Genomic DNA, 25,602 nt, shown 5'->3' with positions numbered 1-25,602 from the left:
TAATTTGCAACAAAGATGTCAGAATTTCAGTTCCCGTTATGTCCTTAAACTGAGTACAATATGTATTTTCTTCACATGGCTGAAAACTCACTGTCGGCATTAGACTGAGGAAGGAAGAGCTGAACTTTGTAAATCACTTATATTAATGGAAGGGGATCCTGCTCGAATGTCAAGTCATGTTTATTTGTATAGCTCTTAATCACAAGGAGTCTCAAAGGGCTGCACAGACCACAGATGATTGCAAACCACAGACTTTTATGACACCATCCCCTGATCTAAAACCTACATGAGGCCAAGGAAAAACTCAAAAACCTCAACATGAGGAAAATGGAGAAACCTTGAGATGGGACCGCACATGAGGTAATCCTTCTGCCAGGATGACCAGACTGCAATGGATGTTGCAATAACAAATAATACACAGATATTGTCAACGTGAAATATAGGTCATTCATAAGCTATAGAATAGAAGTGTGGTTTAAGCCCAGATTTAAACATTTCCACTGAGGTTGCAGATCGAATCTCAGGGGGCAGAGCCTTCCACAACATCGGGGCCCGAATGGAGAACACTCTCGAACCTGCGTTTCTCTTCTTTGCTCTTGGGATCACTAGTAGACCAGCATTTTCAGAGCAAAGGCTCCAGACCAGAACATAGGAGGAAATTAAATCTGAAAGACATGAGGGAGCAAGTCCATGCATGATTTTATATAATACCAACAGAACCTTAAAATCACATCTTAAACTAACAGGGAGCCAATGTGGGTTAGCTAAAATTGAGGTAATGTGATCAAACTTTCATGTCTTAAAAGCATCGCTGCAGCATTTTGTACCAGCTGCAGGTTCTTGAGTTTGGACTTTGGGAGACCGGAGAGTAGTACATTACAGTAATCGAGATGGGAGGTAGCAAATGCATGAATTATAATCCCCGCATAGGACTGGGACAGCATAGGGCGAATTTTAGCAATGTTGCGAAGATGGAAAAAAACTGTTCTAGTAATATTCTTAACGTGTGTTTGGAATGCAAGATTGGGGCCAAATGTGACAAATGCACTCTTTTAATTTAAATGTGAGTGGGCCAAAAAACTCTAAATTAATTGGTTTTCCATCTTGGCTTTTCTGGGGGATGAGAGCATCATTTTCCGTGATCAAGGGCTATACAAATAAACATGACTTGACCTGACATCATGTCGCAGCTGGTCATCCTCCCCTTTATTTAGCTCAGGGCCATAATGGGCAAGATGAGATCGATCTAAAAATTAAACTATTTCCCCCCGTACAAAGATTGTTGTACAAGTTACACAATTTGAAATGATGAAAAACGCATAAAATACAAAGAAAATGTATAAGTTAACAGGTATGAATTAGCTTGTAAACAATGCTTACAACATTGTTATCAATGACAAAACAATTCTATTTATATTTTGATTCGTTGATTGTTATACTTTATAGTGGTCTGAGAAAGAATCAATGAGTTTAATGAAACCAATTTTTACAATATTTAAAAACTCATAATAGAAAATTAAAGTGTCTACTAGTCAAAATGAAGGGCTTATTTCTTTGACCGAAACTGTTGAGTAACGTCCGTGAGGCGCATTACAAGTGTTAGGCAGTGACGTCACAGTGAGGAAAGTCCGCCTCCTTCATGTTCTGAAGAAGACGGTCGGCCATTTTAAGCGCACCAGTCGTCATTTCACAGCGCTTCAGTAGGACGGAAAACAGAACGTCTGGATTCAATTTCATCAAATTTCTCTTACAACTGTAATGGAGAATTGCCTACTTCATATGAACTGAAACTCAACCCAAAACCAAGTAGATCCTTGTGAAGTGACGCATAAGACAGTAGATTTCTAGGTCGAGTTTGACTTTTGGGCACCTCCATGTTAGCTAAGGGTTAGAGAGGAAATGGCTGTGGAAAGCATGACTGTCCATGCAAACTCCCCAACTTCCAACCACGAACACAACAGTCTCCTGACTGACGAAAGGTCGAGTAATTCTACAATCATATTTCAATGAAACTTTATTTGTCCTCTGCTTTTTTACATAAAAAAGCCCTGGGATTCCTTTTTTTTTTCAAAGAGGGATTAAACTCGCCTCTTCTGGAAAAACGGGTAATACGGTAAACGGACTTGTGCTTTAGCACGACGGCGCCAACTGGGAGGTCAAAAATAACGTTGGAGATAGCATTTGCCCTTTTATTTCACTACGTTATCTCACCCGACGGGGAACCGTCTCGATGCGGACTGATATGACGAGCAATAGGAGCAGGCCGACGCTCCTAAAACACACTTTGGCACGGACATCAACCACTTCGACGCATGCAAAATCAAACGTCAAGTGGCTTTGATTTTTTTTTAAACTAACCAAATTGTTTTGCCTAGGTAATTACTATCAATTTGCGTTTCGATAAACATTACTGGGATATCAGGCGTGCTCATTCCGAAGGTTAGCTTAGCCACGTTAGCTTTGTAAGAGCTAACCGACCGTAAGTTTTTTTTTTCGAATAAACATCTTGACGTTCTCTGTCGTCGAGTTGTCGTGTCATATAGTGAGTAGTACATGCGTTACCTACGTACAAAGTTCTTTATATTCTACTCATAACTCTAAAAACAATCACCAGCGACCCATTGTAACAACACAAAATATCAAAGTAACACCCTTTTTTAACATGGCAAACAATTTTTACAAGATTGGGATTTTTTTCCTCGATGACATCTCTAACGTCAAATTTTAAAGGTCGTTTTGGCTGTCAAATATTGCTACTTGTTTTTCTTCCTCCCCCACCCCGTGACTTCTATTTGTCTAGCATGTTTAAAAACTGAATGTGCCAACCCCGTGTGTAAAATGTCTGCAAAGCATCCCAGAAGTCAAACACAAAAAATCAATTTGAAATATAATCACCCTGTTCCCATTTGGCAAATTGATTTAATGTTTTCAGTAAATACAATCCCTGGCCCGTATAAATCTCCAGTAACCCCCAAGTGTTAGGGGGAGGACTTTTTTTAATGGTTGTGAGGGCAAAATGTGAAGAAGGCTTTTCACAGTGAGTATCCCCCTTTTAATCATGGCCCTTCTCTAATTGAAGATAGTTTTAACCATTGTGCATGGTGAAATTTGCATAAGACGACTGGTGCTGTCTCTAAAGTTCTGATCTAAGTGACTTTCAATTTGGCAATAAGTAATGTGACTTTTTAGGGTATTTTCTTTAAAGATGCAATCAGAATCTCATCCAGTAATGTTGCCCATGGTCTTCTGACAGGGTTCAGAATAACCTGTTAAGGATATGTTTGAAATGGAGCATGTTAGGCCAAAACCCCATTGTTGAGTGTCTGCGCCAACCTTTGCCCTTTAAAGAGTCAAAATCCCGGAGCTTCATGATAATTTGGTCCCCAAAAATGAACCCAATGCCCTGTTGTGGTCAATGGCCAGACGATTCATAAAACCACAAAACACATTCAGCCAAAATGTCCCACTTCTGTAGTGTAAAAACTAATTATGTAAGCATTTTTTGTTTGCATTCATCTAACACCAATTTAGGGTTTCACTTTGAATAAACCCTTTAGAAACAAGTGGTTTTACATTGGTGATATTTCCTTATATCCATGTTAAATTTGAGCCCCCAATCTGGTTGAAAAAAGGTTACTGTATCAGCCCAGCAGAAACTTTCATGTTATTTAAAAATGTGTTTTTGATTGCCGATTATTTGCTTAGTTATGAACTCTGCAATAATCTTCCCGGTTTTGTACCCTGCGGTGCACCATGGCCATGTGATCCATATTAATTACACTACTGGGTTCCTCCATTGTATGTCTCCTATTTTTTTATCAATGCTAATTTAATAACATAATATTAAACTACACTGTTGTTTCCGAGGATGTAGCATCTCAATTTTTTTCCCAGAACCACTTACCGAGTACATGTGGTTAACTCGATGGTGTGTAGGCCAAAATATTCTGATGACACTTCGATGTAGCACACCATGTTTAACTAGTAATCCCAACTTCTCCACCCTATTTAGCAAAGGCAGATCATCAGAAGTGCATTTTAAAATGCATAAAACTGTTGCAAATAATATTAGATCTTTTCCATGCAAAAACAGTAATATCTTCACCTGTCTCAGGCAAGAAGGTACAGTAGACCACAGAATCCCACTGTGGCCATCTGTTCATCACAATAGGCTGTAATAGCTTTTTGCAAGTTTCGGTTTATCAATTTGTTTTCAAGTAAATAAAATCTGATTTGCTTACTAAGCAAATTTTGGAGTATCGTAAATTGAAAGATCATTTTACTCGAGTAACCTTCAAATTTTTCTATGCCTAACCGTAGTACTTATATTTGCATGTCTATTGCACACAGGCCAGAGGATGGTGAGTTGGAGGAGGGTGAGCTTGAAGATGATGGGGGCGAGATGGACATGGGAGGTGACGCGCCTGCTGGAGGAACAGGTGTAGAACCGGGTGAAGAAGCAGGCGGTGATGCCGGCGCAGCAGCGGACGGTGGTGAGCGTCCCCCTCGAAGCCGAGAGCGCCATGGAAGCAGCAATTCGGACGAGGATCGCTCGCACCGGCGCAAGCGTAAGAGGAAGAAAGAGAAAGAACGGGAAAAGAGACGTACGAAGAAAAAACGCAAATCCAAGCACAAAGTAAGAGAAAATAAACAAGATATTACGGATATAATACATACTGTACAGTATGGAGAATCTTTTATGATTTTATAGAGCTTGCACAACAAGGGAGATATGCCTTATTTTTGTACTCATATATTCTACACTTTGAATCGGTGGTCCTCAACTGTTGTCACTGATGATTTTATCTATAGTGTACGATTTAATTTTTTTATTTTGTCCTTCAGCGCCACGCTTCATCTGAGGACGAGTTGTCAGGCCTAAGCGATGATTCCGACTACTCGCCCAGTGAGAAGAGGAAATACAGAGAGTACAGCCCCCAATATCCCCCCACCGTGAGTCAATGAACAACACACTTAAAGCATAGGCTCGACCAATCTTTTCACATGGCTTTCCTATTCCTTGCACAGTCTCACGGAGGCTACAGCGGCCCCAAGAAGGTCGGCTACATGAAGATGGACAAGCAAGGCTATGGCGGCTACGACGACTACGAGGAAGACAACTACGATGGGGAGCAGGAGCCAGAGATGGGCGGCGAGGACTATGACGACTTCACCAAGGAGCTCAACATGTACCGCAAGGCTAAGGAGGGCGGTCGCGGTGGAAGAGGTGGGTGTGATGGAAATTTTTACCATTCCGTAACAACATTTTTACAACTCACACTTTTTGAGTTTTCAACTATCTTCCATACAAAAGTAAGAAAAGATCCCTCCCCAAACAAACGCAAAACAGAGGCAAAAGAAAAATTCAACATCATATATGGAAAAAAGCAGTATATTCAAAAGTGCTGTATGGAATTTAGAACTTTGTTACTCTCTGGTGCCATCTCCTGGCTTGTGTCGTAATTGAAGCCTCAGTCAGTTCATTCATGTGGCGCATACAAGTACGTGCATTTCTTAGACACCCGCTCAAATAAACACGGCTTTTTTCACCTTTCTTGGGGTTTTGGTTGCCTTTTGTACTTTACCTAAAACAGTGAATTTCATACTTAAGCCATTTTTATGCTACAGTAACAAATAATAACAAAAACCCGCAGGGACAATTATGAAATCGCTCTCCAGCACCCCCCAGCCCCCATTCCTCGAACCTATGTGTTCTGTCCCGATGATGAAAGATACATGCAGATATGTACTGTAAAAGAGAAGCAGAAGAGCTCTCAAAGTTTAGTTAGGCATTGTTACCACACACTTAATAGGGAAAATATTTAACTTTCAACTTTTTAAGGACACCTCAAAAGACGCACCCCACTTGAGGTGTAGTGAAATGCACTACGAAGGCATAGGTAACAAATTTTGGGATCAATTGATGTGTTTAAAAAATTGTGGTGCTAGAAATAAAGAAATATTTCTCAATGAAAAAAAATACTAATAACGTTCAGTTTAGAATAGAAAAAATGTAGCATCGTAAAACACAGGGAGAAATACATTTATCCATTATTATTTTAAAATAACACTTTTTTTTGGTTATTATAAACAATACTTTGGTAATTTTCACAGATTTTCTATACATGTATTTATTGTGCTTTGAATTTCTGAAATGTTTTTCACCATATTACAATTCATTAAGATGTGGCTGTAATTTTCCAAATAGGTATATCGTTTTTTTTTGTTTTTGTTTTTTTTTGTATTCAAATTATAAAATATATTTCCAAAAGGTCAACTGGCGTCACTGGCAGAAGGGCGAGGCAGTAGGATCAAAGCCCTTGAATGCGTCCTTGAGTGATCCATTGTCCTGCCCGGCAAATTAAAATCACCATAGGGGGAGTTAAAGTCTTTCCAGAAAGCTATGTAACAATTCAAGTAAAGTTAAAAAAAAATGATCTTATCTTTAACGAGCTGATATCAAGAACACAGACATTGTTAATCATGTCACCAATTGAACCTCGTTTCGTTGCTACAGGAGGCCGCGGACGCATGAGGAACATGAGAGGCCGCGGTGGAATGAGGGGAGGACGTAGAGGAGGACGAGGAGGCAGCCGAGGAAGAGGACGAGGAGGAAAGATGGCAGATGACGACAGAGAAGGTTATGGGGAGGATATGGAGGTAAGTGCTTTTGACTTCTGTGTTTTACTGCGCTTGAAGGAAATGTATTCATTGACGCTTTCCTTTTCAGTATGACGACGAATATGACAACATGGGGGAAGATGATTACGACGACTATCAGTACAAGAGACACAAAGACAGAGGAAGAGGTAAGACTTTAGTTTGTGAAATAAGCTCATCATCTACACACTTTAACACATCTTTGGTTTTGACTCTAGGTAGAGGAGGCCGTGGTAGAGGTCGAGGTAAAGGAGGACGTGGTATGATGAGAGGAAGCAAAATGAGGAGTAGAGGACGAGGGCGAGGTGACATGGGGCACGACGACGATAACAACAATGGAGACATGGACAATGGGGTATGGTCACTCACTTTTCTACAAAAAAAAAAACCCAAGTGTGAGAAAAATGATCATAATAGGGCTCACAAAGGTGGGACCTGAAAGACCTATTTTTGAAATTAAAGAATAAAGATGGCGAGTTTAGTTTAAAGGAGCTGCAAAGAAATTGAAATATTTTTTTGCGTGACCGCCATCTCCTGGCTTGTGTCATCATTGCAGCCTGTGTCAGCTCATTCATGATGAACGTGCAAGTACGTGCATTTCTGAGGCCCGCTTAGTCTTACTTTTTCTTGAAATTTGTGTTGGCGTTTGGATTGTACTGTACTTGAAGCAGGCTTTTTTTTTATTTTCCGATTTTCAAGCTACACTAACAAGTAGAAACAAAAAAATAATGGCGGGGACAAGCATGACATCACAAGCCCTCACCTGAACCCCTTTCCCTCCTACCTAATGTGTTTCGCTTTGCCGAAAGTTAGATAAAAGCAGATGGACATGGTGTAAAATAAAGTTCGGCATTGTTACCACATACTTAATAGAGAAAACCTCTAACTTTCATCTTTTTAAGGACACCTCAAATGACATACCCCACATTTAAAGAACACAGTTTTCAGGGCGTAATCCCAATCCAGGTGGATTACCGAAGATCAGTGGAAACATCGAATCCGCCAATGTGTACAAGTTTTGCCTTCCATATTTTAGGGTTATTTTGAGTGTGATTGCTTCACTATTATTATACATTGTGAGCTTCTGTAATTCTTTACTTTTTTTTTTAATTTGTAAGGACGGAGGTGGTGATGCAGGAATCGGGAAGAGAAATCTGAGTGAGAAGTACCAGGACAAAAAAGGAAAAGCAATCTGCAAGTATTACATGGAAAACAGATGCACTTGGGTGAGCCACCGTCAACCATCCTTTACCTCCTTATTCCATATGTATTTCAAATGGTATTCTTTATTTTACAATATTATTATTATTGTTTTATTTCCAGGAGGATTACTGCAATTTTAGCCATGATATCGAGCTGCCAAAGAACAAAGAGCTGTGCAAGTTTTATATCACCGGCTACTGCGCTCGAGCCAACCACTGCCCTTATATGCATGATATCCTTTCACCACTTTAAAAGCGTTTAATGTTTTATAATTGTAATTTTTGTTCATTACTGCCTTAACACTGACGCCACGCGAATTCCCTTGCAAGCTGTTCCACACCACGGGCAACTGTGTCAATGGCGACGAGTGCATGTTCTCCCACGACAATCTCAACGACGATACTCAGGAGCTTCTCGACAAGGTTTGACTATTGATCTGCTCAAGTAATACTTGTTTGGATTGCAGTGTACCTCCTCTGTATAGAGCGACACAAGAGCGACACTGGATAAATGCCACAAGAGGAAAGCAAACTACAGCCATTAATATGTTAGCGTGTCAACTAATGCCAAAACAATGGATTTGAGTTTTTACCATCCACAATCACTAATTGTTGTGCTTCCTCCGCGGGGAGCGCTCGACCCGCTCGGCTTGTCGCGGAGTTGTGCGTATCGCGCCGGAAAGTACCCGCGCCGCGGGTTAGGGGCTCGCTCGCGAATAAGGATAAGCGGTGCAGATAATGAGATGAGTTTTTTTTTTTTTGAAGGGACGTCGCTACTTCGCAGATTTTAACTTTTTGCGGGTGGTTTTGCTCCCTATTAAACGGGTCTAAAAAATAATAATTTTTTAAAAATTATTATTATTATTATTATTTTTGAAGTGGCGGTGCTACTTCGCAGATTTTCAGTTTTTGCGGGTGGTTTTGGTCCCCATTAATCGGGTTTAAAAAATTATTTAAAAAAAATCTTTTTTTTTTTGTTGAAGGTGCGCCGCTACTTCGCGGATTTTCATTTATCGCGGGTGGTTTTGGTCCCCGTTGACCGCGATAACCGAGGTCTTACTGTATTCCTCTTTTTTGGTGTGTTTGTCCAGATGCTGGCTGAAGATGCAGAGGCTGGTGCGGAAGATGAAAAGGAGGTGGAGGAGTTAAAGAAACAGGGAATCAATCCTTTACCCAAACCCCCACCTGGCGTTGGCCTATTGCCCACGCCTCCTCGCTCGGCAGCGCTCGAAGGCACTGCAGGGGCGGGAGATTTTGGAGGCCCAGCAGCCGGTGACTTTGTAGGCCCAACTACTCACCAGGCGCCTGTTTCTACGAAGGCGCCCCCTGGTGGTCCAGGGATAGATCCCTCTCTGAATTCTTGTACTGGTGGTCCTCCTGTACAAGATCCTGAAGGCGGACAAGCCCTCCTGCCGAGTGGAGGTGCTGGTGGAAAGAAAATCCCCTCGTTGTTTGAGATCAAAGTCCAACCAACTGGACAGCTGGCTCATAAACTAGCGTGAGTTGTCAAAAACATTACTTTATTATTTCGTTTTTTGATTACTTATGGGGCGCCTTCCCTCAGAAGTCAGGCACCCAACACCAACCAGGCAGAGACCACTGCACCTGGCGCACCAGCTGAAACCGTGGGCACTTTCGCATCTGGGGATTGCCCTCCGGCTCAAGCCGGAGGGAAATACTTCAACACGTTCTTCAATCAGGAGGGAACGAAGATGGAAGGAGTGGTGGAAGAAGGTGGGAATCGAGAGACCGTTATTTTTGTTAAGCATTGCCATTCTTTAAGAAGTTCGAAGATCAATAATTCGATGCATATACTATCAATTCCTTCCCATCCATGGTGTAAACAAGGAAGTTTTTGGTTATGCAAACAGACATAACATAAAATGTGCACTCTTGATAACTTGCACCCCTAATTTAAAAAAAAAAGGTATAAAATTTGGTTTTATATTTTCTTGGCTCAAACTAGGCATTGTAAATGACAAACAATGAGGCGAGGTGGTCAGGTCTTAAAGGGAGTGTAAATTCGTTGCATTCAATATGTTGCGATTGTGGTCAGCAATATCATTGATATGGACAAAAACTGTAACATACTTCTGTAATATACAACCTAATTGCGTCACTCCAGCTCTCATGTATAACGCACAACCACACTTGAGTTCTAGTTAGGTTTAAAAAATTTACGTTTTACATGAATAAATCCAGTTAAAAACAATTTTTGGTTTAATTTCTTCTTTATTTTTATTTGACGTTTGTATTTAGAAATCCCAACTCCCGCTCCCCCGCCCCCAAGTTTAGTGACCCATTCTTCGTTTCATCAAATATGTCCCACCAGGTGACAAGCAAAGCAAGTTAACCAACCAAGAAGAAAACACCAATGGAGCAAGTCAGGGAGGAATATCTGTCTCAGACCTTCCTCCAGCGCAGCGCGTCCTTTTTATGAGGATCCAACAGAAGCAACAGGAGGAAGAACGAGCTCGCTACTCGGATGGAGGCACAGAGAAGAGCAGAGAGACTGAGGGTAAACATCTGACAAATACAAAATGTTTTTTCTAGTTTGCCTTTTCACTTTAATGACAGGGAAATATTGAATTAAAAGAATGGATGGGAAAAAAAACTTAGTTTTGAGCTAGTCCTGTAGATAGCGACTTATCAATGTCATGAATTATTTTGTTTTCAGGCGACTCTGGCAATTGGTACTCCAGCGAGGATGAGGACGGTGGCAGCAGTGTGACGTCCATCCTAAAGACGCTTCGGCAGCAGACTCAGGCGCCTCCAAAGTCGGACTCGCCGAGCGACCCTCGGCTCCAGAAGCCTGCCAATCCTCCAACTCGCCCTGCCGACCCACGCCTTCCGCGTGACCCACGTCTGGCCCGGGCTGTCCCACCCGATCTGACGCCGCCTGCGCCGTCGTCGTCAGGCCCACCGGCTGACCCACGATTGACCCGTCTTGCCGCTATGTCCGTGGGGCCTGTGACCCACCAACCCACTGCCCCTAAAGTAGAACAACCACTTATATATAAACCGCCGCCACTTACTGTGCCAGCTGTTGAGGAAGAGGAGACGGAGCGAGTTCTGCGAGATAAGCCAGTCCCGATTCCCCTTGATCCTCTAATGGGAATGGCCCTGCGTGACCCCCGTTCCCAGCTGAAGCAATTCAGCCACATTAAAAAGGACATTGTTCTCAACATGCCCGCTTTCTCAAAAACTATTACCTGGTCTCCTGAAGATCTCCTTCCGCTTCCACTTCCTAAACAAGACCTGCTTCCCCTTCCACCGGGCATCCCTCTAGTTCCTTCCCTCGATCCACGTCTGTCTCGTATCTCACGTCCCCACTCGCTGTCCCCTCCTATAACCGTCCCCCCTTCCTCCGAATCGTCTGGTCCTACATCGTCCTCTTCTATTCCAGACTTTGAACTGTTGTCTCGCATCCTGAAGACAGTCGGCTCTAGCCCATCTCATTCCTCTTCCCCTCCGCGGGTACCCACGCCTGCTACCCCATTGGCACTGGTGTCCCAACCTGCTCCTTTTTCTGCCCCACCTTTAGAAAAGCCCGTAGACCCTCGCATAGCACGGAAAGGTCCATCGGACCCGCGCCTCCAACCGCAAAAGCCGGCCCTCAAACAGCTGTCTGAACCTCCAATACCCTCTCTTGAATCATCTTCCTCTGGTGTAACCAATTCCAACTCTTCACCTCCCATCGCTCCCTATGATCCTCGGCTTATTTCTTCTGGTGGGCCTGGACGTAGTGCTGCACCTGGAACACCAGGGGGCGCCAATGTCCTGAGCAACATCAGTTTGTATGACCCTCGGACTAACAAACCAGGAAGCCCTGGTACAGCTGGTGTCCCCAACAACTCCCTTGTTTCGGAATCAAAACCAAGTGAACCCTCAAGTAGCAAACCCAAATTGAAGGAGCCCTTGTTTGTCCGCAAATCTGCGCTGGAGCAACCCGAGCCAGAGAAAAGCGGCGACCAAGGCACTGACCGATATAACAGCTACAACAGACCCCGCCCTAAACCCGCACCCTCACCAAACTCTGCTGCGCAGTCTGGGCCCCCTGGCGGGGCCGCTGCAGGGGTCCAGACGGAACAGCTACCCGCTGGTGTCCACAATCTGCCCGTGTCCACACTCTTTGGTGTGGTCAAGCAGACTGGCAAGCCCGGTGGCACCAGCAGTCCGTTTGGGGGCAGCAGCCCCACCCAAGCTGAGCAGCCCACTGCTGAGCAGGACAACGGGTCACTCAAGGACGTATTCAAGGGCTTTGATCCTACTGCCTCGCCCTTCTGTCAGTGATGCCAGTTGACTCTAAGATGTTGTTAAATTTACATGGACATGTGCACTCACAATGAGTGCAAAAGACTTGCGGGGATGCGTGAGAGTTAAATGTCTATTTTAAAAAGAGTATATAAGGGTGGATGGAGCGGACAGCGTTTTAGCTTCCACTCATTAATCTCACTAGTCTCACCTCCAACCAACAGGTTGAATAATTACGACATCTGAAATTTCATGTTTTTTTTTTGTTACGATGAAGTCAGCTGCACCTTTACCAATTGTCCCTTTGTTTTTTATTTTTCAATATTTATTTTTCTACTTTATGTACACTGTCCTTATCGGAGGACCCGTTTTTTAATGTCTCTCACCTGAGCAATTACAAAGTGTAGCCCCTTTTTCCTGTGACCGCCTGTCTTGATGCTTCTTTTACAGAAGATCGAGAAAAGGCTTGATTCAAAGTGGAAGGTTTGTTAATTTTGGCAACATGACAATCAAGAACATTTTATTGCTGATTGCCATTGAGAACATGAGTAAAGTCAATATAGGAGACGTGAGTTTTGAGACAACTCCATCAGACAGGACCTTTTTGTAAAAAAGAGGAAATCTTCATTTTAATTTATTTTTGTACTTACAACATACTTTCACATACTCACAGTTTGTTGATTTAATATGATTAATTTTTTATTAGTTTCTAGTGTTTATAATGTTGTTCATGTTGAGCTTTGTAAATCTGCTTTGGTTTCTTTGCAATAACAACAATTATCCATTTGAATTGTTTCTTGTCAATTATAATTTAAAAATGGTGGACTTTTCTAACTGTATATTATAGGCGAGTATTTAAATAAAGACACCAACCCGGATCAATGCAGCCCCCCAATTCTTCGACTCATTTACGGCTGTCGAATTATTTTTAATTTTTGCTTTAACCATGTTGCGTTATCTTAATTGAAAATTGTTTTTATACCAGGCGCCTTTGGAGTTCTGTGTTCCTATTGGCGGCGCACGGCCTGCTTCCTGTTCTCATTGCGATCCCTCGCCGCCGCTTCCTGTAACCCTCCCCATCCTAGTCGAGTCGGCTCCAGTGGGACTGGTGAGTGCACCTCAGAGATTTCCTTTCGCTGCTCCACTCCTCCCTATTGGAAAACTACATACACTTTCAGGACGCTCGTAGCTAAATTTAGAGTACTCACTTAATCAGACGTTTGGCAAATGAAGTGGGAAACACCCTTGAATAGATGCCAACCAATGGTATGGCAGTAATAGAATACACACACACCTTTTTACACAGCAAATCCTACATTTACATTTTCTGATTTGGAGTCTCGATTTTGACTGTTTATGTTTATCGTAATGCAGGCGCGTTATCCCTAAGATGTTCATATTGTATCTGCAAACAACGGAACTTGGGTCAAGTATCCATTTTTTTCAACAGTTACTGAAATTTATTTTTTAAAATAAAATTACTTTTATTTTCATTGATTGCAACATAGTGTGCATGGTTCAACAGACTGGACATGACTTTTCAAGATAAACATGAAATAAAGCCTTAAAGCAGTCTTTTAGTTCTTACTGTATTTGAAAAGACATGTAGCGTCTGTTAAAGGGTAGCAGGCCAAAGAGGTAGTGGCTGAGGTGGTATGAGGTATGTTGTTGGCTCTGCCACTGTCGTGCCAGCCAGCACTGTCCTCCAGACTTGTTGTTTTGTAAACATTTAGTTATTAACAACCCAGAAATTCACAAATACAATGAATCTCATTCACTCCAACATGCCACACAACATAATTTATCTTGTGGAAACTTTTCCATAGGCTCCAGAAGTCAACTAAAAAAAATTGTAAATAGGGATTAAATTGTTTCATAGATCGTGAATTTAGCAGCAAAATTTACCATTTTTTTCAACTGAGCATGACTCTCGGATGGACTCGTTTACTATTGAATCACAACTCGTGTATCCTGTTTTTACTTTTCATAGCAATTATATCAATTTTTAAAATATATTTATAATTCAATTTTTTGACTGTTATTTTCCATTGTCAGCCTTTTAAAATGGTTTTCATAATACAAAAAACAAATTATTTTGGGGGATAAGTAGTGTGCTTAAACAACATTGTGTATTATTGAGCGCCTACTTGACATTAAAAATATATCTAATTATTTAAATGCTAGGCAAAGATATATGAACTTTTATATTAACATGCTTTTTTTTTTTTTAAATACTCAAAGGTTAAGACATTTGGGTTTATTTTACATAAATTGGGGGGCTGCATTGATCCGGGTTGGTTTCTTTATTTTACATATCATGTGCATCACCTAGCAGGAGCTGACATGCCATCTTGCTGCTACATATACCCACAGACTCCAAAAACTCAGTGAAAGGTTGGGCAAAAATGAGGAAAAAATGGTACAGTTTGGTCACTTTGAGTCTCCGTTGTTTGTATTCTTCCTGGTGCTTTGCAGCACTTGTTTTCTGTTGCACTACACACCATACAGCGGTATCTTGTGGTCAATTATTCCACAATCTCCCTTTTAAAAAGAAACTCGTTTTTTTAATTGTAAACCTACTTTTATTTAAAGAATGTTTTATTGTTTTGAGAAACACATCCTGTGCAAATAAGTGATTTTAAATCAGTTCAAAATCCTGAACTGGGCATCCTGGAGGTTCCCATTATACATATTAACATATATGTCCTGTCATGTGTAAAAAAAAAGTATTTTTTTTAATTATTATTTTTTTATTTCCCTTTTTAAGTGAAAGTATATCTGTGTTACTGTAGGTTGACGTGTAATTGTTTTTGATTGTTAATCGTCTTAGCTGCCGCTACCTGCAGGCAGTCTTTCCATATATATTTAGCACATGCAATCCTCTTAAACCTTTGGCCCGGATTTTGAGATTTGACTACTGTAAAGGAAGCCTGTGAGACTGTGATCTTGCGGGGGAACGATGTGCTCAGGAGTCAAGTGATCGTGTATAAAATAGTATTAGAGATGGTGTCATGTGAGCTTGGAGGAGCCTCTCTCTAAATATATACGTGTACATTCTTTTCTTATATATTTTGCATCATCTTTCTATTAATGCTATGTTTCTCTTTTAAATCAACAGACAATAACAGATAATAATGACATGAAAAAATACAGTTAATGGTGATTGAATACGACAGAGCATTTTCAACAAAAAGGACACGCTATTAGGTTTGAAATGTCCAATAGGAATCAGAATTAATACATTTACATATTTTCTTTTTAAACTTGATGAGACAGACCATAGAAGTTGTGTTAATCTGATAACCCTGAGAGAACAAAAGTAGCCACTTAGGTGTTGGCTCGTATCCCGCCGTTACTTTAAATAGCGATATGTGAATCCATGCCAGGAGGCCTTAATCTCTTAATGTATCCTTCTCAGGACACTGGAAACTTCCCTCACAGAGAGCAGAACTAAAAAGAATAATCTACAAGTGATATGTGTGCGTCTTGAGAAATTCAGACTCATCATTCCAAGCAGTTCTTGCTCGTTCTGCTGCTGTTCTACCGTTTACACAATACCCATCTTACCACACTTCAAACTCTTCTGTGGTTTATTCCGCTCAACCAGGGGTCTCCAACCTTTTTCAAGTTGAGAGCTACTTTTTGTTTCCAATTAGCGCAAAGGGCACACAGTTTGCTCTGCATTTCTGAAACGCAACTCAGCAAAACGGGTTGCTAAATAGCTAAAACGGTAGCTTGATGGTTAGTTAGAAAGGTAAACAGGCAATTAACTGAAAGGGAGCTAGCTAAGCAAGTAAAAAGCCATCTAAATAGCCAAAGAGGAAACTAATGAAACCTAGCTAGAAAGTAGAGCAAAATTAGTTTGATAACTAGCAAAAAAATGTTAACTAGATGGCATACAAAACATGCACAAAGCTAGCTAGCTAGATAGAATACTAAATGGTTAAATGGATAGGAAGAGAGCTAACTACAAACCTAAAACAGTAAATGACTTATCATGTTATTATGTTTTTACTATGTTATTACCAGGTTAATTATTAAAAATAGGGTTTAACAGACTCAGTCAACCAATAAAAAACATTTTTTTTTTCACTAGAAAATCACAATGACTCGCTACTGGTGAGCTATTTTCAGAACAGGTCCGCGGGCACATCAAATGTTCTTGTGGGGAACCCTGGAGTCTCCGGGAGACCCCTGCGCTAAACCTTGGCTGTAGCATTCCCGTTAAAGAAGTGTTTTTTTTTTGTTAAGGTAGTGGACAACACTGGCAGGTTCATTTGACCTGGGAGAACTTTTTTCTACCTAAAGAATCAAGTGCAATTGCACCTACACTACACTAGGAAGCAATGGCGCTCTCATTGGCTGAGTTTTTTGTTTAGATTTCACTTCCATATAGCATATGGCACAGAGTATGACTATTGAGCAGTGTAGACACAAAGTATAGATGACCCTCAAGTGACCCCATAAAAAAATATTTAACTCAGATGAGAAAACCGGTGAAGAGAGATGGGATAAAGAGAAACAAAAATCTCCTTTGAGACGAGGATGTTTAACGTAGCGTACCGTAGCCGTTCATTGGGACCACGGAGAGGAGACACTTGACCGTACTGCTTGCTATCTTAAAACTGTTGGCAGCGGACAGCATGAACCTAGATAAGTCAATAGTTCACTTCAAGGCATTACACCCTAATCGGCGGAAACGTGCCGAAAGGCAGACGTTTGGCATGCAAGGAGGGTGAGGTGTTACCTTTAATATCATAATTATGCGCAGATATACTTCAAACAATTTTCTAGACAAATAATACTATTCTTAGACGAGGGGTGGTCTATTGGGAGCGGGCAAGTGAGAGGATATCTTCCGAGGGGGGGCTTGACAGAAAATATTTGCACCTTTGTAGTTCTCCGTCTGCTTTTAATGTTTATAGAAACGACAACTTCCCTTTTTAACTCTGATAGTTCCGTGAGGGATGCAAGGGAAATTTTGCGTTTTTCTTGTTGTTTTTTGCTTTTATTACCAAGCACACAAAAATCCATGTTTCTTTTTTCCCCACAAACTCTTGACAATCTTAAGTGTTAGTTTAGAACAGTTCTTTTTAAATCGTTTTTATTTTTTCTTATTCATATAATTTGAAAAGGTGAATTTGTATCTTTGCATATTATTAGAAAACTGCACGTTATATAAAACACATTTTGAACAGCACTCAAGTATCATTTTTAGTATATCGTCTCTGTCATGTTAAAAGCGTGTCTCATTGTAATTTTTTCATTTTTTTTTTAGCATTTACGAAAATTACATTGTAATTTTTTTTATCATTTTGGTTGCACTACACATTACAGCAACATCTAGTGGACAAATATAAAACATTGTCCCTTTAAGAATAGCAGAATTTTTTTTGATTGGCGCTGTTTTTGTGGAAAACCCCATTTGGCTCAACCCCACCCATATCCTAGTTTCAGCAGCCCCTGACTCAATTGAGTTGGAGAACCCTGCTTTAAAGGTGTATTGTGTATTATCTAGCGCATCCTGTTAGGAAGAAAACGTCATTAATCAAAAAGGAATATCCTGCAGAAAGAAAAAAACGGAGAGTGATGACGGGTGGATAATACATTTTTTAAAAAAGTAAGTGCGAGGGATCCAACCGTAATGATTGATATTTTAGCCTTGACCAGAATTTCGGGCCTGCTGGGGTTTGTTGGGGATTTATTATTAAAAACGTACCGTTTACCAAATTCTTCGAATTAGTTATCTGACTCCATTGACCAAACACAACCTGCATTCAACCTAACAATGGGGGCTCGTTTCTTGATGGGAAAAGATGGACAAGAGACCGGCATTTCCACACGGGGGCAGATTTAATTTCTTAAATAATTTAATTAAGTGAACTCCATCGACTATATGGCCGAATTAGTGTCGTTTGAGTCTCTGTCAATCCTCCTCTCTCGATCTTCTCGCTTCCTTCTCTCTCCCGGCCCACGTTTTTTTCCGCAAGCTGGTGTGCCGGCTCCTCCCATAGGCGTGCCAAGAAAACCCCCACGTGGGGTCCAAACACCTCGCCTCGATGTCTGAAACAGTCAAAACATCCCCGAGCATTTCTACGTCACCAGGGCCGTCTGCGTCGAGAAGTGCTGATTATCTTATCAGCCCTTAGTCCCAGTTCCCCTCTGTTCCTGTAAACATCATTCTCCACTAGTTTGCATTGACCTCCCTCACAGCTCAGCCAGTGAATATCTTTTGCATTTAAATGTAAATTGTATTTGATCGCATTAAATCCTTTATCGTAAAATGTATAAAATACTTCAGGCTTGGGATCTTTCCTCCAGTCTGTGTAGTTTGTATTCTTCCTTGTGCCTTTTTTTCATTGCACTATACCATACAGTAAAATCTAGTGGTCGAATAATACACCATATTGTGGAGTCGTATACATATAAACATTGCTGTATTATGTGAGAAAAATATCAATTTTTACACTTGTTTGCATTTATAGAATATTTACAAAGTAAACTTGTTGTACTTGAAGAGCGTGTTTGAGTGAGAGGTTGTTAGTGTGAATAGTATCCATTCATATGTAATATTCAGTGTCTCTTTTTTAAGGGAAAAAAAATCCCTTTGGCTGGAGTACAACAGCTGCTGCCGTGCCGGTCACAAGACCTTGTTTACGGCATTTTTGGCTGCGCAATTTTGCTTTTCTTGCAAGCAATAAAGTATAAAGACAAGCGTCGGGTGTTTGGCTCCAAAAACAACATCTCGGCTTCCTGTTGCGAAGCGCCAACTTGAAACCAACTCCGGCCGGAATGTTCCCCGACAAACTCTGACGCGAGATCCCAGCCCGCCGAGCCCCTCCTGCTCTTGCGAGGAACATTTTATACATAGTGGCGCGCATAAACTTTTGTTTTCCTGCCAAATTCAAAACACACATTAAACCGTTTTAACCATGGTCGCCACCTCCCCTTCCTCCCCCTCGTCTATTTCGGAGTATTTGTCACTGGAGGGTCCTGACCCTCCGCGCTAGCCCGGAGCCTCGAGGAGGGCCGGAATAGAGGTGGGGGGGTGCAGATTGTGGGAATGAAGGATGAAGGGCGGGACGATCGGAACCCTGAAGAGCTCCGAGGAGGGAAAGAGCAGGAATTGTTTTCCCAACTGGTGTGTTTAATTTGTGATTTCGTGCTTTTATGCGAGCGGTTTGTGTTTTGGGTTGCCGGCATTATTGCACCACTTTTGAGTGTCAACTCAAAGGACATTTTCAGACCCTCGTCTACCTTTAAGCACAGGTGTCGTACATGCAGCCAATGAAGCGGCCCACCGAAGGTTTCGATCTGGCCCGCAAGACAACACCAAGAGAAGCACAAGAGAAAAATGAGCTGCAGTTTGAAATAACCCTGGTGTCACTCGCATAGAAACTGGAGCTCTATTACTTTTTCACTCTTTTTTTCCTGAAACTGTCCTGTATTCCTCTTTCTTTCATCTTTCTCTTTTTTTCTTGCTCTCCTCCCCTCCTTTTTTCTCTCTCACTCTCGTTTTCTCTTTCTCTTCGCTCTCTATCTTTTCTTATTTCAATTTCTCTGTTTCCCCACTTTCTCGTTCTCACTCTTCTTGCTCCTGTTTTCTCTCTCACTCTCCACTCTTTTCACTGTTTCTCTTTCCGTCTCTTTTTCACTGTTTTCTGCGTATTCTCTATCCATTTCTCTTTCTCGTTCTGTCTCTTTCTTGTTCTCTTTTTCATTCTCTTTCTCACTCTTTTGTCATCTCCAAATCACTCTCTCAATGTATCCCGCTTTTTTCGTTTTTCTCTTTTCACTATCTTTTCCTCAGTTTCTTTCTTTTAATCAATTTATTCTATTCTGTTCTTTACCATATGGCCCCCAAGCTAAATTGAGTTTGACACCTCTGCCTTACCAGCTCAGTAGCCTAGATGGTAAGGCGCCCGCTTTGAGACTGGGAGGTCGGTGGTTCGCGCCCCGGCCGAGTCATTCCTAAGACTTAAAAAGTGGTCGGCGGCGCCCTCTGTTGGCTGCGGCTGCATCGGCTCGCTAAAACGGGTCAGGTGCAATCGACACTTCGTTCTGTGTACATTGTTACACAGAATGACAATACAAGGAAATTATTATTATTATTATTATTAAAGGAACAATGTTCATTTTTTGACCACCAGATGTCACTGTAATCTGTAAAAAGTGCTAAAACAAAAAAGCACAAGAAAAAATACAAACTACAGAAAACACCATTTTATATTTTTTTTTTTTCAGCCCTTTTGGGTTTTTGGGTACCTGTGGCAACAAGATGATGATGTTAGCTTCCTCCATGTAAGGCTATGTCATATAAGTTTCTCGACTTACGAGTATTTAAAGAAAAACGTATATGATATATTGTGTTTATAATTTGTTTTTAATAAATGATATACACGATCCCTCTAATGCTTTAAAAAAGATACATAAAACATATCTTTTTTTTTTTTTTTTTTGAACAAATTGCAGGCTTAGTATGACTTTAAATATCTCATTCTGTGGCCGAATTTTCACACATCAAAACAAAAATTGTCACTGCTGTCAGGTTTGGTTTTCTCTCTTGCCTTCCCTGCCTTTTTGGGTCACTTCCTCCTTGGCTTACATGGTGTCACTTGCACTGATTGCTCCCTATTCACATCTCCTGCTCACTATTTAAGCAATCCTGTTTTTGGGGCTCGGTGCTAGTTTGTTGTCTCTTCCAACGTTCCAAGCACTTCATGTCATAGCTTTGTTTGTTTCCAGTGCACAGAATCCTTGCCTTCGTTCCCAACCACGACTGCTGCCTCTGAAGAAGCTACTGCTGCTCTGACCCCTGACTTCCCGTTAGGCAAACCCTGCTTGTAAATATAACCACTGTACGATCTGTGATTCTGTGTTTTACTTCTACATCATCCCGAGTTATCCTGACAAAACAAATGTTGTCTTGATGTTTGAGTTTTATATTACATAGCTATGCAAAGACAAAGACACACTGCAACATATTGTCCTAACATAAAAGTCCAAAAGAAATTATCGCCTGTAAGGTCTTTCTCACATATAAGTATCAAAACAAGCCTTTTTGTTGTCTTTTTTTATGTATTCTCACACAAGAAATTTTAACCTTGAATGGATATGTTGATGTCCTTGTAGTACATGTTTATCAATATAATTCTAATTGACAAGACTCTGCCCTATTGCTTCCTGCTCATGATGAATATACCAACTGCAAGCTCTATTTTATTCATTTTTATTTATGTATTTTGACCATTTGTTCCTCTCCCTTTTTTAATGTTATTTTATTCACCCAATGCCTGAAAAAGTATTCAAAATCTTCACAACATTGCTGGCTTATCTCATTAGCTGCACCGCTTATCCTCAGTAGGGTCACGGGGGTGCTGGAGCCCATCTCAGCAATCATCGGGCAGTGGGCAGGGGATTTGATTGCTGGCTTAATCATCCTTAAATAAAATTTGAGGAAGACCAGGGCCTGCACTCTAAAAACACAACTGTCAAATATGACTTTAAAAAGGAGAAGGAACAAAAGTGGACGTTTCTGTTGGGCTATTTAGTTTAAGTTTTTTGGGTTGATTTTTTGAAACGATCCAATATTTTGAGTATTTTTAGACAAAATGATGAAGTTTGGGTTGTTTTTTTTACAACTCAACCAATTTTGGGAGTCTTTTTACATTAAGTGACATACTTTTGTGGGCGCAACTTGAAGATAAATAAAAAATATTGTAATCACTCGCTACTTGGCGCTACATACTTCGCTGCCTCAGTGCAACACTGGTTGGAGAATATTCCGCAACCCATTATCCTTGATCACATATTTCTGCGAGTAGGGGCCAGCAGAGTGCATTTTTATTGGGCCTGGCAGCTATTTTTTGCCATGCAGTCCAGCAAAAAGTGAACTGCACTTGTCCATTATCCACAATCACTTTTTTGGGAATTCTGTCCACCAGAAAGTGAACTCCGCTCGTGCAGCTATGATCAAGTATTTCAAATCCCATATTGCTGTGAGTGGGTAAAGGCAAAGGCACCATTGTCAGGGGGTGTGCATTTATCCTGCCTAGAATAAAATTCACGGCTGTGGCCATGATCATTTATCCCCAGGCGACAATTGCTGAGACCGAGGTCCGAGGGAGCACATTTCTGTTCAGCGAGGCGTCTTTTTTTTCCCGTTCATCCTGCCTAAAATAAACTACCTGTATGGCTTTGATCCATTATTCCTGGTTGACAATTGCTATGAGCCGAGGCCAGCAGAGCGCATGCCTGGTCTTCATTAACCACTATAAACAAGAGATCACAGTAAAAGAAACAATCATTTTTTAGGGATGTTACGTGCAATATGACTTGATGGTTTTTAGTTTAGGGGGGAGTTCATTTTAAAAGACTGACTTAAACAAAAAAAGAACCAACTTCAGGGCAAGTATTTTTTCGTGACAGCTTAATTTGACCTAAGTAATGGATTTGTCCACTTTTTACCCAAATTTGGTTATTTTTTTCATTTAGGATAAGTATTTATATGCTGAAATGATAGCAGCGCGGCAGCTGAGTGATTAGCGCGTCTCTGGCATAGTTCCAAGGTCATGGGATCGAACCTTCCTGTGTGGAGTTTGCATTTTCTCCCCAATTTTGCGTGGGTTTTCTCCAGGCACTCCGGTTTCCTCCCACATTCCAAAAACATGCATTTCAGGTTAATCGGCCGGTCCAATTTGTCTCTGGGTGTGAATGAGCGAGCAAGTTGTCTGTCTCTCTGTGACCTGCGATTGGCTGGCAAACAGTTCAGGGTGTCTCCTTCCCACTGCCCGAAGATGGCTGGGATGGGCTCCAGCACCCCCGCCACCCTACTGAGGATAAGCGGTGCAGATAATGGATGGATGCTGTAATGGAAGGTCTAGTCTAGTCTGTATTTAAATATGATCTTGCTTGCCTTTACCTGAAAAAGTAAAAATTAAATAAATCATTCAAAAAAATATTATTATTATTGTTTCCACGTTTGAACTTTACATGAAATAGTCTAGAAATATTGTTGTTGTTTTTTCCCCCAAAACTTAAATCCTGATCCATGGCCCTTTTTCCTAACTGCACTGATTGACATCATCCGCATTTTACGCCTCCTGGTTGGGAATGTCGTGAGCAAAGCGATCAATTCTGGGGTTGGACCCTCCTTTACAGCAATCAGTGTAAAACGGATCCACATGGACTTCTTTCTCACAGATTCCCAAAATTCTCCACGATGAAGTCACTCCAGTGTCACAGCTGCATGTCAATCCTGGTCTAGGTTCTGAGTGTTTACGTTAGGATCCAGTCTGCAGAGGACGCTCGGAACATCACAGGAAAGTTCCATGTGTTGCGTAACAACACGGAGCTGGAAAAGATAAATGTGCAGGAAAAGGGGCCGGGGGCCAACTTGAAACCGTGCCAACATCACAAAGTGCGCTTGAACGCGGACCATTTCCTGTTTGCCACCCTTGTTTTCCTTTAGCTTCCTGTACATCCTGGAGGATGTCAAAATAATACCTGAAGTGATGTGCCAGTGAAATGATATGTGATGGGCGTTGTGAATTCCGCAAGAAAGAGCCATGTCGTACCAGTAGCCTGTAAATCCTCAAGTTCAGCTAGAATCGGTTGTTATGTATTATCTTTCATGCAAAAGAAATCACCAGGTAACAAATGATCTGTGAATTGATACTACTGCTCTTTGTGTTGCCCTTTAGTGAACCTCACATGCGGCCTCCTGGCCAGGCTGGGGGGGTTTCAGTGCAGGGGTCTCAGCATGTGGTGATTCCTGGGGGGCCTGGAGTCTGGCCACGAGGCCCAAGAAGAGCCGTGCTGATTACATCTTGATTTATTTAGGTGATGTCATGCCCTTGTGTGTGTGTGTGTGCACATGTTGCAGATACCTTGTGTTTATCTTTCCTCTACATTCCAGTCACTTTTTAAAGGCTCAGTAGGGAAAATGAGTGTTTGTGCGACATAAGTTCGACCTTGCACTGTTTTTTTAAAACAATATGGCAACAATATTTGAAAAACGACAATTTGAAAGTACAACGGGTCAATGTTATGCCTTTAAAAAAAAGTACACATTAGGGTTAGGCTTTATTGCCGAAAAATATCGAATCTCGATGTCATTAATTCAACTGGACACATTAATTGCATTTAAATGATAAATACCTCACGTGCAAATGTTCGAACAAGAATGATCAATTTTAAATGAGTTTAAATGGGTGGTTAACAGTCAACGCTCTTGCAAAAAACACCAACCTTTATCTATCTTAGTTACAACTAGTTAATGACAATCTGGACCAATTTGAATAAGTAAAAAATGATCAACTGAATTCCTACCCACAAATTTAAAATTTAGGATTTTAAAAATGTTTTCAATTGCCCAGCTATGGTATATATGAGGTACACCTTATTAAGTATATTCAAGTATACAATGAACATGTCACGAGTAGTGTTCTTGAAGATACTGCACACTAATTTAATACTTTTTGATACTAAATTGGAACAAAATGTCGAACGCAATATGCAGTAAACCTTTTTTTTATTGAGGGGGTTATATTCCCAAAAGAACCTGAACAAGGCAAATTAAGTGGAAACTTCTATTTTTTACAATCATTATCATCCATCCATTATCTGCATCGCTTATCAGTATGGTTGCGGGGGTGCTGGAGCCCATCCTAGCCATCTTCGGGCACTGGGCAGGGGACACCCTGAACTGGTCGCCATTCAGTCGCTGGGCACACAGGGACAATTTGCTCGCTCATTCACACCTAGGGACAATTTTGACTGGCCAATTAACCTGACATGCATGTTTTTGGAATGTGGGAGGAAACCGGAGTGTACGGAGGAGACCCACGAAAGCACGGGGAGACAACAAACTTGCTGGATTTGAACCCTTGACCTCAGAACTGTTCCGCACACGCACAATACACCGCGCCATGCTGCCTGTGTGAGATATTTGTTTTCAAATACGCAACAGAATTTTATGTTGGGCTGTATCAATACAGTATTGGGTAATGATATCAAGGTGATTTGAATAAAATGGTATTGAACATGGCGCTAACCACCGCGCCGCCGTGCTGCCCCAATTACTGACAATCAAATACTATTTTGTACAAGGAAAACTGTGTACTGAACCTATAAACATTGTTTTATGTTTTTTTTAATCAATATGCCTAACACGTGAAAGGACCCCGGTTTGAGACCGGGTGGAAACATTTGTTGGCCTGAAGAGGGATGGGTGCTCTAGGCTGTACTTGCCCAAGACACATGGTGCCCCTACCACTCAAGTGGTTTAGGGATCCGCCCACCTGCTCTCTTAGCGACTATTTAGCCAATCAGAATGCAATATTCAATGTATGAAAAATTTGTGAAGCAGCGAGAAAGGTGAATCGCGTTATAGCAAGCAATTACTGTACTTGTGGTATTTCCCTTTTCTACTATATACTTGTAAGCATAACCTGGGATGAAACCCATGGTCTTTTAGTCTGATAGC

At 41.2% G+C, this 25,602-nt stretch overlaps 1 protein-coding gene across 1 annotated transcript; it reads left to right on the top strand.

The window, feature by feature from the left end:
• Nucleotides 1–1,651: 1,651 nt before the first annotated feature.
• zc3h4 (zinc finger CCCH-type containing 4) lies at nt 1,652–13,003 on the top strand. The gene is made up of 13 exons (XM_088345854.1): nt 1,652–1,979; nt 4,351–4,636; nt 4,846–4,953; nt 5,029–5,227; nt 6,518–6,660; nt 6,731–7,015; nt 7,779–7,886; nt 7,984–8,095; nt 8,176–8,285; nt 8,954–9,360; nt 9,427–9,596; nt 10,195–10,380; nt 10,540–13,003. The coding sequence occupies exons 1-13, from the start codon at nt 1,900–1,902 to the stop codon at nt 12,153–12,155; spliced, it is 3,810 nt and encodes a 1,269-aa protein (XP_088201980.1). The 5' UTR covers nt 1,652–1,899; the 3' UTR covers nt 12,156–13,003.
• The last annotated feature ends 12,599 nt before the right edge of the window (nt 13,004–25,602 follow it).

The sequence above is a fragment of the Urocampus carinirostris genome, chromosome 10 (genome assembly GCF_059441175.1).
Source record: "Urocampus carinirostris isolate Australia breed hairy pipefish chromosome 10, RoL_Ucar_1.0, whole genome shotgun sequence".
NCBI lineage: Eukaryota > Metazoa > Chordata > Actinopteri > Syngnathiformes > Syngnathidae > Urocampus > Urocampus carinirostris.
Note: the sequence above shows the minus strand (reverse complement) of the source record. Positions and strands in the feature narration are given on the sequence as shown.